We start from the raw sequence: 17303 nt of genomic DNA on the forward strand, positions 1-17303 counted from the left end.
TGTAAGGTCAGCACCAACATTTTGAATTGTGCTTGGAAACGTACTGGGAGCCAATGCAGGTCTTTCAGGACTGGTGTAATATGGTCTCAGTGGCCACTCCCAGTCACCAGTCTAGCTGCTGCATTCTGGATTAGTTGCAATTTCCGGATCACCTCCACGTTCGGAGACATTATATGTCCAACCAAGGATGTTGGGGACAAACAACATGGCCTGCTTAGGAGTTGCCAAAGGCATCTCCCTTGGCCACTGTGGGAAGCAGAAGGCTGGACTGCCGGACAAACCTCCCTCTCCTTGTCCAGTAACTCCATTTCTTTGTGCATTACACATCAGATCTGAGATCTCAACTGACCCCTGCTGCATGTTCTGAAATAGCTACACCAAACACAGTTGCTGAAGAGGTTTGCCAAGCTTATTGTGGGTGACCAAGCCTAAAGCTCACCACAAGCTGAATAGCTCAGTCGGTTGAGCATGAGACTCATAATCTCAGGGTTGTGGGTTTGAGCCCTATGCTGGGCAAAAGATTCCTGTATTTCAGGTGGTTGGACTAGATGATCCTTGTGGTCCATTTCAACTGTACAATTCTATGATTTTTGTGATTATGTACTGGGTCCCCACCATACCCTACTCCTTAAGGGGACTTCCCTGCCTTGGCTCATGCTCTCTGGGCTCTATGTTGGCTGTAGTCATTTATATATATTAAAGTGAGGCTGTATTTGTCATGTACATACTTTGCTTTTTTTCCTCACACAGAGTTACTGGAAAAGGAAGGGAAAGGCACATGTGTGCTATCCAGTTCTTCCTCCTTTTTTCACTGCCCCTTTTCAGATGGCAGGGCCTTGAGAATGCATGCATCTGTATGCACATGCAGGGAGGATGGAGTCATCCAATAAGACCAAAGTTGAATGGATAAATCTTCCCCACACCAGGTTAGATTGGGCTTTGCATCCGAGAAAGGTTAGGCTCTATGCCAGAGCTGTGTGGCCGTAACCCTTCTCTGTGCTCAACTCCCACTGCGTCCATAAAGCCTTGGAAGAAGTATACTTAGAACTCCTCCACCTCCTTGCTCTGCTACTCTAGGGACAGCTTGTGCCTTGGTTTTTTTGGAGCAGACATAGCATAGGGTTGCCAACGCCAATACAGCGCAGGGCAGCTGTGCCTTTAATCGCAGAAGAGAGAATCTTTTACAGGCTCAGCTTGTCCCACCCAGCATAGAAGTGAAACCTACCATTTGCCCCCCTCCCATCATTCTGTTAACAAAGCCTATCTGTTGGTAAACCCCACCCTTCAAGCTGGCTTGTTTATTTTTTTTATGGGGCACCTCTTGTGTGAGTTGAAAGGACTCTCCTTGGTAAGAGGAAGGAGCACTTTTTCCAGTTCTACCCATCCTTGGACGAGAGTTTTGGGTGCGAGAGAGAGAGAGCAACTTGGGTGAGAGCTGGTATATTTTGTGTGATTGATAGGAGGGAACTTGTTTTGATATTTTGCATGGTTCTGTTTGTGAATGGTTTCATTGTCTCCCAGTGTTCTTGCATTGTCTGCCAGTGTTATTTTAGTAGAGTGGATGGAGTGATTGGTCCTAATGGTTGTTGATTGCACAGGATATATTGGAGTTTTTTGGTTCAGGAGGTGTGGGGTGACTGGCAGATATAGTATGATCAGTGTAGAAGTAGGGTGAGTATTTGGGCATGATGTTTATACAGTGTTAGAAGCTGAGATATGAAAGCTAGGAGCTGAATGGCACCTTAAACCTAGGTTATGGGCACAACAATGAAATGTCTAGGCATGCTTTTTTAATAACAAGAATACAAAGCTGAAAACGAATGAACTGCGGCTAAAATATTATGTTCATTTTTCACACGGTCTAGTCCTTCCCCTGCCCACCCCCCTAATATTCTTAAGAGGGTCTCTTCTCCAGTCTTCAAAGAGTAGCTGGAAGTGAGGAGGCAGAAAAAGGTCCTCCTTTCCTTCCACTCTGCAGTTGTAATCCGAAATCTTAGGCGCAATACTGAACTCAGAAACTGCTTGCGCTAATGAAACTCCTTGTCGCAAAATGTGCCTAGAACAATGGGAGTTTCAAATACTGGATGCATACTGTATATGTGTTCAGGTTGTGCTTGGCAGCAGGGTAGTAATTAGAGAAGGGATTCCTGGTTCTTAAAATGTTTTCAAGATGTGATGCTATGTTTTTGTTTTGGGAGGATTTTACTGTTTTATATTGCATTGTATTATAGCTTTATATTATCTAGTACTGTACAGTCGCTTTTCAGTTTCACTGCTTGCTGTATAAGTATTTGTTGCTTAGAGACTGTTTTAGTCTTATGTCGTGAGTCACCCTGAGATTTACAGATGTAGGGCAGTATACAAATTTAATAAATAATAATAATAATAAAACAAAGCAGTTTGTAAATATATGAATATTAAATATCCAATACAGGTCTCACAATTTTTACACTGCAGCATCATTGGGCATTTAGTACACAGCTTGGTGTGGAAAAGACCATGTAATGCCTTAGTTTGAAATCAGATGTGTTCTGCTATTACACACATGGTAAAAATGGGGGGGGGGGGGGTTAAAAAAGACACCACAAATGCTTGGCGTTTCTGCCACTAGAGGGAGCTCTTGCAATCTTGTTGTGTAAAGACTGTCTGATCATATTTCCTTGAACCATTATGCCTTGCCCCTGAAATATGTGGTCGTTCTTTATTATTTGGGGACAGAAGCCCACCTTGTAGATTCAGTAAAGTCACATTAGTAACATATTTGCAGCGCCAAGCCTAGGCATCCCTAACCAGAAGCAAGCCCCACTGAGCTCAGTGGGAATTTCTCCAAGGTTAAGCACGCACAGGATTGCAGCCTTAAACTTCATTTTGAGCTGGGCTAACAGAGAGGCATTAGAGGGAGTGGCAGTAGGGAGTGTTATTTTTAAATCAGCAAGCCCCCTCACAGTTGTAGTTGTCCATCTGTCCTGGATCCTATTGTACGAAGCTGGGTTCTGTTTGTTTGTTTTCGGTTTCCAAAGCTTCCAGGCACATGCTGGGTCTGAGAGTTTTGACAGACTGCTGCGTGTTCTCACCACCCGCATTTCCTGGCTGCTCAGTCCCATCGTCCCCCTGCTTTGTTCCATGAGTTCCACCCAGTCCCTGCTCATCTGGTGGAAATGGATGCGAAGGATATGGCTGTGCTGAGTGAAAAGATATTTCTGTTCAACACACGATCTCAGTGTGTCTGATTTTCTCCCATTCCTATGGCAAAATATGAGTCTGTTCACTAGGGTGGTCATATGCAGAAGGAGAGGGAATTTCATCAGGTGTAACTTATGGAAGATAAGCACGATAAAATTCCTGTTCTACACAGCTATTAAAGTTCAGGGGCCCTTCTTCCCTTCTGCCTTTTGTCACCCTTTTGTGAAATATGTGGAGAAACACATCAGGAGTGAATGCAGTCATTGATTTCCATGTTAACTGATCTCTCAGGACTAGTGCAAGAATAGAAATCAAATTATAAAGCTATTTAAATACTGAAGAAATGTATTTTATCTTTTTTTTTTATAATACACCAACATTACTAGTAATTAGATTGCAAATATTCTACCCAATAACATTTATTATTTCTGTAAGTATATAAGCCATTGTTTATAAAACGGTATGGTTTGCATTCTTTTAAAAATCTTTCCCTCCTCTCTACCCCCATTCAAAAATTTCCCCCACTTGTCTCTCATTATATAAGGTCCTTGGAGTCATGGCAGCTGAGTTCTGTCCTCAGATCCCTGCGCTAGACTTTTTTCTCTGTGATTTGGAACAAACCATTTCATCTTCCCCCCTCCCTCCCACTGTCCCAATTTACCCATAAGTAAAATGAGGGCAAGTTCTGTGCCTTCCCTTCCCAAGAGGGATTTAAATTTTCACTCATTAATTCATGTTTTATCAAGGATTTTTGAAAACCTTGATGGAAGCTCCCAGAAAAACTCTAGGCCCATATGCAAACAGCCCTTTTCTCACACTGTTAACTCCTTCTGAAAGCATATAAATGACCGAGTACCACAACAGCCTTCAAGAATGCTAACGGCATCTATAGTTATGTATTCTTGGGATGGCGTAACAGGCCAGACCCCTGTGCTGGACCTTGTTTCCACGCAGCTAATAACCTATAGGAAAGATCTGAAAAGTCCTAGGATGCTCTCAGATGTGTATAGTTGCCATCTTTATTTGCTTGGTTTTTCCCAACAGAGGCTCTCTGCCTTTAATATCTAAATGACACCCAGAAATTATACAAGCAGAGCGTTCCCCACCATGGCTCCTCCGTGCTAGTGAAAGCTGCGCCTGTTGAATAATAGCATGTCATGCTAAGGTTAGCGATGATGAAAGGTGTCTGTATCCTTTCAGCCTTTTGCCACTCTCTTTGTTGTGGGTCCTCACAGCCTTAGGTGATCTACTTTCCCCCAACTTATCCAGCCAGTGCATCAATGTGAGGTCTGGCTGGGGCAACCCTGCCACTTCTATCTACCACAGGGATGGGCGACCTGTGGCCCTCCAGATGTTAGATTACAACATCTCCCATCATTCCTGCCCATTGCCCATGATGATTGGGGCTGTTGGGAAATGGAGTCCAATGTCGCTGCTCTGTTGTCACCCTCCTCTGAAAAAGCACATGAAAAGGGATCTCAAGCAACCCGAGTCACTCTGCTGGAAGCCTCTCTTTTTTCGCCCCAGCTAGGCTCTTATGTCTTTGACAACTGGGTGCTAAGCAGAAATTCAGATGATGACGCTTTCCTCCTGCGTTCGGCTTATCCTTAGAGCGAATCCTGCAGAGCGGCAAGCCTGCTTATTAGAATCCAGGTTGCTTACATGAAAGATGAGCCTTCTCCACATAAAACCTCAGCATTTACCACTTGGGTTGCATTGCAAAGTATAAGCTGCATCTCTCTTTTTAATGCCTTGGACGTGCATGAATAGGAAAGGGGGGGGTGTGCCCATTTATTTCAAAAGGAACCCCAGGGAGCACATCCACTGTGGAAGGACAGGGCGCTTTTACCCAGTCACATCTCAGGCATATGAATGATTGCAGAGCACTTTGAAGATGGAAAAAGGCCTTAAAAGGCCTAATTATTCCGATTCTGTTTAGACCTCCCCGGTTTCTGTTCCGCAAGGCTGACAATGTCAGCTGAGTTTGTCACGCACGTTTGTGCAATCAGCTCCTTAATCGGTTTTGCATTAATACACCTATTTACAAAACATTTTGATTAGCTGAAGGAAGGCCACAATGACGCTGGTTTTTCTTTTCAGCCTATATTTGCATATGTCAATGAGCCCACCTCTTGTTCAGACTCCCCCATCTCTCCTGTGGGGGGTCCTGAAGCTCCCCCCCTCTATGCAGTGCATCTTTTTCTCCCAGCCAGCGTCTTCCAGGCAACCGGAGCAGAGCTCCTGACAAGAAGCTGAACTCCAAAGGGCTGGAAGAAATCTGGATGCAGATCACACCAAATCCACAATAGCGAGCCTGGGAAGCTCTTAGCAGAAACTTGCATAGGCACCGATGAGGAGCTGGGCTGTGAGGCATTTGCTGCAGATGGTACAATTGTGGGAGCCTCCGGCCTTCCTTTATCATACCCTGATACCCTTCACCTCCGCTTGAACTAACTCAGTGGCTTGGGCTGAGATGCTAGTAGCGCCTCACTGCTTTCTGTATTCTTAATTTGGTGTTCTGGTGCACTGCCAACCAGACGTGCAAGAAACAATCCAGGAAATGGTGTACACTATTTCTCCTGGGACATCCTATCACTGATTGTGAAGCCAGTTGTGGACACAGACATCTCGCAGCCACCTTCCTGTTATGTTGACAATGAGAATTACGCAGATGTGCCCTTATTCATTTTGCTCACTTTGGTTGCTGGGGATATAAGAACAGCCTGTCTGGATTGCTCAGACCAGAAGTCAGGCTAGTCCAGCATTCTGTCTCTAAACAACAAATTTGCCAGTCAGTTTGGCTATGACAAGAAGTCAGAGAAATGCAAAGTAGTTCTAGGTCCTACCATTACCACAGAAACAGTTTGCTTTTCCAGTTTTCAGGAGCTTCCTTGTACTTCCGTACCACAGAGGAGTTGCAGCCACACCATAACAAACCTTCAGGGTGAGGCTGCATCCAAACCTAGGCTGTGAGCCTTAAAGTTTAAAGGTATGTTCTGTAGCTCAGAAAGCCAGCAGCTGCAGCTGAGAGCTGAAATAACAGGAAACCTGGCTCTGTAATAGCAGCAGGTAAAATATACTTGCTCAGATGAACAGGCAAGATCAGAAAACAAGTCTCCTAATATTCAAGGCTTGGTCAGTCAGAAGCTTCATGGATTGCCTGCCAGTCATAGAGACGATATTGCCTTCTGTGTCCTGTGCCTGAGGAAGTTTACATTAGTTTACAGAACTATGAGTTTACCACCTCATACAGTGGTACCTCTGGTTATGAACTTAATTTGTCCTGAAGGTCTGTTCTTAACCTGAAACCATTCTTAACCTGAGGTACCACTTTAGCTAATGGGGCCTCCTGCCGCTGTGTGGCGGCAGCATAATTTCTGTTCTCATCCTAGGGCAAAGTTCTTAATCTGAGGTAGCACTTCTGGGTTAGCAGAGTCTGTAACCCGAAGTGTTTGTAACCCGAGGTGTTTGTAACCTGAGGTACCACTGTATTATGATGTAACTAGTTGAAACCCCAGAGCTCCTTCACACCTATGAGGAGTTTCTGCTATCATCCAGGTACCCTCTATCCCCTTCTCTTTCTTCCCCTCACAGCCTTGTTTGCGGTGCCTGTCCAAGCAGGCTTCCATTTGCTTCTAGTGAGGCCGTCCTGGAACAGGACAGAGCAGTGGGTAATACGAGACTATAAAACTGAACTGAAAAGTACCACAGGAACTTGGGATGGTCGCTGAGGAAATGCTGGAGAAGAGTCCTCTCGCCAATCATAATTCTCTGTCTTCATGAAAAGTGATTCCAATGTACATCCAGACATCTAGACTTGCATTGATTCCATGCACAGTTACTTAGGATTGTTGCTGTGTGAAGTTAATGCCTTAAACCTTTTTGTAATATGGAACAGGGTCAATGTGTCCACTTAGTTGGGGAAGTAAGGAAAAGAGTCATGAAAGCCAAAGGCTATATTCGCAGCTAGAAACCCAAAGGTGTAGCCGAAACTGACAAATTCTTGGTGGCCTAGGGTGCAGGTCCTGGGGATCAGAGAGCGCCTATTATTCCAGATACTGTGCAATGTATCTTCACAGTACAGTGGTACCTCGGGTTACATACGCTTCAGGTTACATACGCTTCAGGTTACAGACTCCACTAACCCAGAAATAGTACCTCAGGTTAAGAACTTTGTTTCAGGATGAGAACAGAAATTGTGCTCCGGCGGCGCAGCGGCAGCAGGAGGCCCCGTTAGCTAAAGTGGTGCTTCAGGTTAAGAACAGTTTCAGGTTAAGAATGGACCTCCGGAATGAATTAAGTACTTAACCCGAGGTACCACTGTACTTTGCAGAATAGATCTTCATTCTCAGCAGACTCTTCGGAGCATCCTCTGTAAAAGTGACTAGTTAAAGCTAGAACTGAGCTGAAACAACTAACTTTTTTTTTTAGAACAACACACAATTGTGTCATTATGTAGCACCAGAACATTCTAGGGTATTTTGATGTCTTCTTGTCCCACATTAGAGAGTTGCTCATTAATTACCTTATAAACTGCATAATATCACATGATACTAATTACAGACATCATCGCTAGCCAGTAGCTGTTGGATCAACAGGAACAACAGCACTGAGGGCATCTTCTCTCCTCCCTCTTCATTCAGGACTTTTCCACCATTATTTTTATTTAAGTCATCTAAAAGGGGGTGCATATTCAAGAAAAGAAAAGAAGCTATGCTTTTGAATTTGTTTCTTAAGATAAAAATATACATGGATACACACACACACACACACACACACACACAAAATAGCTCACCCAAAGTTAAACTAGTAATACTGCTTGTTCACAAATGTCCTTTTTCGTTGTTGATTCCCTGTTACTCTGCAACTGAATTCCCAAATAAATGACCTCGTTATTAATTAAATTGGCTTCACTCTAAGGCAGAGGGAATCTTAAATTGATTCAGCCGGGTTTAGAAATGCAGAATGTCTCTCTTCATTGTGGAGACTTCCTCAGACCCAATACTATCTAGAAATTTGGAGCTTGGGCAAGGTGAAAAGAATGTCAGACAAATACAATTGCTGCATTCACAACCTCTGGACCCGCCGTCCCTTGACTATGGCGCAAAAATGCCAGCCATCTGGTCCGTAGGCTTTTCACTGGCAGTGGGTAAGTTGCAGGGAGGCGGAAGCAGAATGCCCCAGCGCTGCACTTTTCTGGGCACCAGACTATAAATGGGAGCGTTCCCAGACTGGAGTTGAGGGTACTGACCCATTGCCCAACAGCAGTGGGGATAGAGGCTTTTGCCCCCTGGTTCTGTGGATGTAGAATAAACAACTGAACAGATTCTGGAGATGGGGATGTTTTGGCAGCAGCTATGCTGGGGAAAGGGGAAGATCAGAATGAAGCTAATACTAAGCTGGTGCCCATGGAGACGGGTGTATGGAAAGCAATGCTAAAGGATTTGGAAAGCAGAAGAGGCTGAAGGGATGGGTCAGGCGCTGTCCTGTGCACGGCAAGGTTAGTCTGGAGGTTTTGGGAGAGGGACCAGTCCACTTCCTTCTGCAAGTAGATGGACTGGTTCAAGAGGAAACTTCTGTGTGCAGACAGATTCAGACATAGGAGCCTAGGATTTCTTATTACTCTTAGGAAGCTGAACCTATTTTTGCAGGATGGCCATGGATCTGTTCCTGAGACTATCTGAAAAAGCAAGGAAATTTGTTAATGTATGCAAAAAGAGACAGGGAGGGGGAGAAAGACTGCATTGAGAATCTCTCCTTATTTCATATATTACAGCAAATCCAGCCTTTATGACAGAAATCAACCACTGTCCTCTTCTTGGAAGCATCTTTTAATGCGCTAGTTCCAAACTACTGCCAGAGACAGGATACTGGGCGTGTGCCCTCAGAGTGGCTTTTCTGATAATATTTACATTTTGTGCAGACAATTTCCTGACAGAACCAGCTATTGCTTGCAGTCAGATAGCTTCTCCCCGATGTCTCTAAAGAACGGAGAGTTGCAGATTCCTATTTGCAGCCATTGCTGAATGTTTATTGAAAAATCTGTATTCAGCCTGATTCCATTATTCATCTGTGTCCTGAAATGACACTTTTCCTGCTCTTTTTCTCTAGAACTCTTGGGATCAACTAAACGGCTGAATGTGAACTACCAAGATGTGGATGGGTATGTACTAATCCAATTAAATTGTGACAAGAGTGTTGGATGGGTTGGAGGGACGTGCGGTGAATGTGTTGCAGAACAAGCGATAAAGGTTTAACAGTTACTGCCCTCTTCAATTACAAGCCAGGACACTATGGGGGTTCTGTCCTCCTGCTCTGTCATTGCCTCCCTGTGTGACCGCAGACCAGTACACTTTATGCTAGGAATCCAACAGCCAAGAATGGACCAAGAAGCCCATTCCTTAAAGTACTACAAGACTTATCCTCCATTGTAATGCTGGTGGTCAACAAAAGAGGTTTAAAGATTCTCTCAAGGCAAATCTTTTCTTTAAAAAATGTAGTATAAGCATCGACAATTAGGAAACACTGGCCTGTGAGTGCTCCAATTGGAGAACAGCCTTTACCAAAGGCGTTGTGGACTTTGAAAGCGCATGAACTCAGGACAAAAGGGAGAAACGTGCTAAGAGGAAGGCATGCTTGGCAAACCCTCACCATGATCAATTCCCACCTGGAAACCAATGTCCCCACTGTGGAAGGATGTGTGGATCCAGAATTGGCCTCCACAGTCACTTACGGACTCACTGTGAAGACCGTGTTCATGGGCGACCATCTTACTTTCCTACGAGTGATCACCAAATAAGACAGTTTTCAGGCATCAGAAGATTTCAGGACTGCAGCTGTAAGGAAGAGCAGGCCGAGACATTTTGCTGCCTGAGGTGGAACAGCAAATGGTTCACACACCCCTCCCCCAAGTCAAATTTCATAGTATCCTAGGCCAGCTAAGATATTTTAGCACCCGAGGCAGAAAATCCCACAAGTACTTCCCCCCTCCTTGTATTAAAATATAATAATATATTCAATAACTAACCATGACCTGCCCTTTTTAGGACACCCCAAATCAGTTGTTTTAGGTGATCACCTCACTTTGCCTAATGGTTGAGCCGGCCATGGCTGTGAAGGCACCTACTCAGGGAGGCAGTTGCTCCTTAGCTGCTAAGAAAGATATTCTCTGCTAACCCCACTCTTGAAAAAGTACAGTAGCATCCCAGAACACTGACAAGCAATCACAGTGGATTAAGGTCATAGCGTGCATTACAATTTAGCTTATGCTGCTTAACTAGTGGTATAAGTTCCTGTATTTCTGTTCCTATAGCAGTGATATTACTTTCCCTCATTTTTATCAGCACGTACAGCAAAATGTTTTCTCCCCAGTGGTTGTCTTCCCACCCCATCTGCTTCCCCAGCCAATTATTGTAACAGGGACATTGCATCTAACTCCCACAGATTTCCAAATGGATGTTGAAGTGAATGGGGCTTTGTCAAGACTTCAGGCCCATGGCAGAGTCCTAGCCAGGAAGGAGTACATCAGATTCTCAGCCAGGACAGTTTCAGATAAACAGCTGTATAATGGGAGTATCCAAGAAATATGGTTTAGAAGCTTATCAGAATCTGATATCCAGATCTTTCCATCCACACTGCATTTTGTAGTCCTGGAACAGGCAAAATTCAGAACCATTAGGCAGAGCGAAGGATATTACAATGCGGAGATAACTTCTCTCCCTTGAATGTCAACATGACACTCAAGTAAGGCTTTCCCTGCCACTGCCCCTGTTGAATTTCTGCCTGTTTTGTAGCTGCCAGAGAGAAACACGTTGGCAGCCCTAACACAGTAGTATTATGACAGTCACATTATGGGGCTTAGTTGCAGCCCCCATAGGGTAGAAGGTTTCCTTCTTATTGTTTGTTTTAATGAAATGGAGAATTTTAACCAGCACTGGCAGGCTGCCTCTAAGTGCTTTGGGGACCCACACATGTTGCCCGCCCCTGCTAGGCAAAATGGCAATACAGCTTCCCAAACCCTATTCATCGGAGCTCTTTGGGCCTGCCTCTTTGGTGGGCACCGTGCCCTTTCAGTCTCCTGGCTGCAAGGACCCATTCTTCCCACCGAGAGGTTACCGTGGGGATAATTGGAACATCCAGGCCTGCAGCAGAAGCCCAGCATGAGGTGACTGCTAGCTGGCTGCCTGCGGCTAAGGAAAAGACCTCTCCTGTGGGTCCTGTCATTATTCCCTGGGGGAGTTTCCCCCTGGTACTTTGCCCTGAAGTGGCTGCTATTATTCACCCCTCCAATTCAGGCAGGCTCCTCTGAGAGGTGAATGGGACAACCACTTCCAATCCGCTACGGCAATCCCCTCACAGCCTAGCCGTTCCAGGGGTCGGGCTCGCGCCTTAAGCTTGCCCTCCACACTCTTCCAGCCTTATTGCTGCTTGGAAGGCTTCGGCCTTTCCCTTGCCATGGGGGCTTGGTTCCCGTGGGCTCGGAGCCTGCCCCAGCCCTTTTGAATGAATGAAACCAGCACTGAGCAAGTGGAAGAAGGGAGCTGGCTGTGTGTGTGTGTGTGTGTGTAGGGCAGCCTGAGGAGGGGGGGGGGAGAGACTGGATAAACAAGCCTCTTTCACAAGCCAGAAACACAGGGTCTATTCATTCTCACAGGCCTCACACACTCAGGATAGTAGGAGAGCCATGCTGGGAGAGAGACTGCCATTAGTCTAGGCAGGCTAAGAAAGGTGGGACAGGGGAGGAGAAAGACACTGTGTCTGGGAATAGCTTGTCATCCGTCCCCAGACCAGAGACCACAGTGTTAGGGTTTTGTGTCTCTTCCACACACACACACCCGCCTCCATCCCCTGCAAGTTGTAAACTCGTCAGGCCTACCCTTGCTTATGGATCTTTCCATGCTATTCTTAAATAGCATAGTTTGGGGCACAGCTCCAAAAAGGACCTTTGTGAATTTTAAGAGCTGCGTAAAGAGGGAGAAGTTCAACACCGGCATCTTGCCATTTTAGAAAAGGGGCAGTGATGAGAAAAGCTGGCAGAACTTTTCCTTGCATGCCAGTTATTTAAGAAAAAAAGAATTAGGAGAACTCCTATAAGCTGGGCATCAGTAGACATAAAACACCTTGTTGTAGTCAACTCCGTCTCTTGTCATACAAGGAATATATGCTTGATACCATTCCAGACAAAGGGCATATCGAGGCACAAATGGGAAACTTGCTCAGAGCCAATTGAATTCAACTAAGTTACTGTGTGCACGGAACAAGATCTGCTCACACAACAAATCTCTCCCACCACACTTGGTAGCTGCACCCACTAAATGTGCTCTGAAGGGTTAGAGGGTTGCAACCCAGAAGAGGTCTCATTGCATGAGTGTGCATCATTTCATGCACACATATTTATATTTATAACACTTAATTGCCAAAGTGGCTTCTAAGCAGTTTAAAAGCATGAAACCAATCACAAAATATATTAGAGATGAAAGGAAATTGTTCTGTGTTTCCCAGAACAATGGTAGGAGAACCTTCCCACCTACAAAGGTATACATAGTGAGGTCTCAGAAGAGAAGAGAAGAGAAAAGAGAAAAGTTTTGTGAGCTTCTCGTTTACTGGGAAATGTAAGAAAGGGAAATGTGTTGTCAAGCATTTTGGGGTTGTCTAGCCAGCACTTGAAAACGGCAGACAACAGCAGCTCACAAAGAACTGGGGGATGCCAGATCTCACTTATTTTAAGACAGGATTCTTATTTTAAAGAGCTGTCCCTGACTTTGTAAACTAACAGCAGGTGTCTGTTATTTCAGAATATCTTTTAAAAACCCTGAAACTTCAGCTTCTTTCATTTTGGTCTAACAAACCTGGGAAGATACAAAACAGTAATGGCTGTTAAACTTACACAAACGTGAATTACAAATGCCTCCTCAAAGAGAATGCTCTGTACGCTTCAAAGGAAGCTTACCTGCTTTTGTACAATAGAAGTTTGTACAATAGTATGACATATCAGCTTGCATGTTTCATAGCTCTTATTTCCTCTTCCAAACTTAGCAACAGATGCCTATACCAAATGTTCGGGAGCAGGCAAGGGCGGAAACACATTGATCTGAGAAAGGAAGCAGGGAAATCAAATTGCCAGCTTCGTACCTTTAAAGTGGAAGGCGTTTGACAAGCTGCAGCCGGACAACCCTGAATGTGCAGTGACCTAGCCCTGTTCACGCTTGTCGCTTTTCTTCTCGTGCCTAAGAATGGTCATTCTTTCAGATTGGCCATTTTTATAAAGCTCCAGGAATGTGGAGGTGGTTGAAGAGCATGTAGAGTAGAAGCAATATCGTTTGACTCACTGAGGAAAAACTCTTACCACAGCTAAAATTCTTGGACGCATTAGAGAAAGAAAATGGTGAGGAGTTCCCTCCTCAGCAGAATTAGAGGATTGGGAGTGTCATGCAAGCCACTTTCCTTTTTTTTTAATGTCCACAAGGGAAGCTGTTTTTGCCTTGCTGCAGCAAAAATAACAAAGGCCTCTATAAAAGTGACAAATTTATTATGACATAAGCTTCCATGACCTATAGCCTGCTTCATGGTGTTATCCTTAGTGTACATGTAGATGCTAACTGAGAGTAACACTTCGTGCACCTGATGATGTGGAGTCCATGAATGCTTATGCCAGAGGTGGCTAACCTGTAGCCCTGTGGACGTTACTGCACTGCAGCTCCCATCAGCCCCGACCATTGGCCTTGCTGGTTGGGGTTGATGGGAGCCTAACTGACTTCTTGTGAAGATAGACTGGTTGGGGAGCTGGGAGAGCCATATAAGATAACCCACTCTTATATTAAACATCTGAAGGGCCACAGACCTCACCCCTGGCTTATGCCATAATGAATTTGTTCGTCTTTCAGGTGCTACAAAAACCATTGAGGTTTTTATTTATTATATTTATCTCCCTCTCTTTCCCCAAGGAATATTGGGTTATTTTATATGGCTCCACCACCAGCCCGACCATTTTATCTTCACAGGAAGTCAATAAGGTGATTTAGACTGAGAAAAGATAAAGGGATGAGGGTGGCACTGTGGTCTAAACCACTGAGCCTCTTGGACTTTCTGATTGGAAGTCCGGTGGTTCAAATCCCCACGACGGAGTGAGCTCCCTTTGCTGTGTCCTAGCTCCTGCCAACCTAGCAGTTCAAAAGCAAATCAGACTCTGAATAGAGATTGGACTCAACCATCCAGGGGTCCTTTACCTTTTACCTTTACCTGTGTTCCCTATTCAGAGCCAGGCTGGCCACTTTGAACAACTGAGAGTCACACAGGAATGGCACAAAAGCTGACAGCAGAGCACCTGTAACCACATGCACAGCTTATTGTCTCTAGCCACCCACCATGTGGCTCAACCTAGCAATACCAACACTCCCCACCATGTGGAAAGCTTGTATGAGGCAGTGTGGCTGTGGTGGTTAGAGTGTTGGGCTATGGGGCTGGACATACATTGGCCCACACAGGGTCTCCTTGCCCTGGTGAAATTAGGCTTTAAAGCAGCATTCAATTGTGGCCAATAGACTGTGGTGTATGTGTGTGTTTTCCACAACAGTTTCTCCAGTTAACAAATGTGTCTGCAGGCCCAAAAAGACGGGCAGTCCCTGGACCTGGGACACTCAGCTTCAAATCCGCACTCTGCTGCAAAGCATTCTGGCTGTCCTTGGCTTCAGCCTAAGCCTTGGTCTTAACCTAAGGTAAAGGTAAAGGACCCCTGGACGGTTAAGTCCAGTCCAAGGCAACTATGGGGTTGCTGCGCTCATCTTGCTTTCAGGCCGAGGGAGCCAGCGTTGGTCCACAGACAGCTTTCCAGGTCATGTGGCCAGCATGACTAAACTGCTACTGGTGCACGGAGAACCTGTGCCAAGTGCCAGAGCGCACAAAAATGCCGTTTACCTTCCTGCCGCAGCGGTACCTATTTACTTGCACTGGCATGCTTTCGAGCTGCTAGGTTGGCAGAAGCTGGGACAGAGCAATGGGAGCTCACCAATGTCACACGGATTCGAACCGCTGACCTTCCGATTGGCAAGCCCAAGAGGTTCAGTGGTTTAGACCACAGCGCCGCCCACACCCTTATAAGGAAACTTGGACTGGGCTCTAAGCTAATAAGTCAATTGCTGCTGCTGCTTCTGTCTAAGGATGTTGCCTCCACCCCACTTCTCAGGTTTTCAGCACTACATCATGCAGCCCTGGTTGGAAGCCTGGAACTTATCTCCCTGCTGCTGGAGGCACAGGCCACTGTGGATATTAAGGACATCAACGGTAAGTGAGTTGTTTTGCTTTCTTAGGAGGAGGAAAAAGACCGTCCCTGTTATTGTCCCCAAAAGCCAGAGTGAGGGAATCACCTGACGCTAGCTCTCACTTCATGAAGGAAAAACTGTCTTTTACAAACAGTATGCTGGGGAAGAGTCCTTTCGGGGAAATGCAAGTTATGAATAGTGTTATCGGCAGGAGGTTGCTACTCCCATCTTCTGCTCCAACTAGAATAATGCCACTCATTAAGCCCCTGCCCACCCACCCACACTCTACAAGAAGGTTTGTATGCTGGGTGCTCAGTGTATTTGTCTTATTTGGCCCACAGCATCTCATTCTGTGTTTGAATAGTTGCATTATTATTATTATTATTATTATTATTATTATTACATCTTTCTCAAGGGGATTAAGTAGCATTCCATAAAACAGCTGAAACTGTGTTGTTGTTTTTTTAAGTGTGGGGGAAACAACTGAAAATAGGTGTTAAAACAATACGTAGTAGACACCTAAGGTATAAACCTTTTTATTCAGCCAGGAAAAGTTGCCACAACAAAATGTCTTCAGTTGTTTGCAGAACATTCAGATGGTGGGTGCCCATCAGATTAGTCATTCCCACATTATGCAGCCTGTCTCTTGTCTCCCCACAGGAATGCGCCCACTGCACTACGCTGCCTGGCAAGGGAAGGTGGAGCCAGCACGCCTGCTTCTACGAGCAGCTGCTTCAGTCAATATGGCGTCGCTGGATGGGCAGATCCCATTGCACCTTTCGGCGCAATATGGCCACTATGAGGTGGTGAGTGGGGGACCATTTGGAAGGGAAGAGATGAGACTTCTTTTGTCAGTCAGATCCAGATCATGGTGTGCCAGTCCGAAAGCTGTCGGTCTCCCATACCTTGGAGCCCTCATAATGATCTAACATGCCTAACACACAACCCACAAAGCAGCTGAATGTTGCAGTGTAGTACTGTCACATTAACACAAGTGCCCAGCATGAAATGCAGTAGAGAGCTGTGGAGTTTCTTCTTGGGAGCTGTAATGGATCACATTTGATCATCTCCTGTCAGAATTTCTAGGTGGGAGAGAGGATAAAAACGGCAGAAAAAAACACCTTGGTCTGAGAAGCAGCAAGTATCTGTATGATGTTTTATCCTGGGCTGAACCCATAAGCAGAGCTGCATACATGGTGCAGATCAAATGCACTAGGAAAAGGAAAAGCTGTACATCAAGAATATCTTAAGTTCTGATGACTACAGCAGTGCACATTTATTAAATTTCAATATGATGAGGAAGCAGGGAATAGCTGGCAGAATATGTATGGTATTAAAGGCTTAAATTTTCCGAGCTTTCATCAGACATTGCCACATATTTTCTACTTCTCTGCCCTCTCCTACGGGCTAGAACCTTGCTTTATTTTTATTTTTTACATGGAAGCCTAGATTCTCTGGATACCTGGCATTGTATCAGATACCAGAATCACAGTAAACGTGCAGATTTTTAAAATGTGCACCCCAAAACAATGTTCTTATTACATGGAACAGACACTTGCCTAGGGGAGGGAGATGAAAATACCACGAGGTGACCTGTACTTTTGTATTACATTAACCTTGGGAAGAACTTGGGGGCTGTCTAGGAAAGGGTTGGCTGATACGGATTAGACCTCAGGGATTAGGCCAGCTAGCTGCAGGAGAAGCAGTGGCAGTGGTTTGCTCTGGGTTCCTGGCAGGACCTGTCTTGTACGAGGGTTTTGGGTTTGCTCTGCGGAGATCATGAGGAAGCAAGATGTGCAAAGCGTATGACTACCGGCATTTCCAGCTTCACTTCGCTCTTTCCATTCTTCCTGTCTGTCTTGC

General features: G+C 45.2%; 1 protein-coding gene across 7 annotated transcripts in view; it reads left to right on the forward strand.

Moving 5' to 3' along the window:
• CASKIN2 (CASK interacting protein 2) overlaps nucleotides 1-17303 on the forward strand; it is a 100556-nt gene that overhangs the window by 53562 nt on the left and 29691 nt on the right. For 4 of the 7 annotated variants that reach the window (XM_083429836.1, XM_083429837.1, XM_083429838.1 and 1 more), the window contains exons 3-5: nucleotides 9295-9346; nucleotides 15365-15462; nucleotides 16101-16246. In XM_083429836.1, coding sequence (XP_083285962.1) covers nucleotides 9295-9346; nucleotides 15365-15462; nucleotides 16101-16246 — 296 coding nt within the window. Of the gene's footprint in view, nucleotides 1-8393; nucleotides 8684-9294; nucleotides 9347-15364; nucleotides 15463-16100; nucleotides 16247-17303 lie in introns of those variants that run through there. The other 3 variants (XM_083429840.1, XM_083429842.1, XM_083429841.1) reach the window with 2 other exon arrangements.

This window comes from Podarcis tiliguerta, assembly GCF_965153285.1.
Source record: "Podarcis tiliguerta genome assembly, chromosome: 2".
Taxonomy (NCBI): Eukaryota; Metazoa; Chordata; class Lepidosauria; order Squamata; family Lacertidae; genus Podarcis; species Podarcis tiliguerta.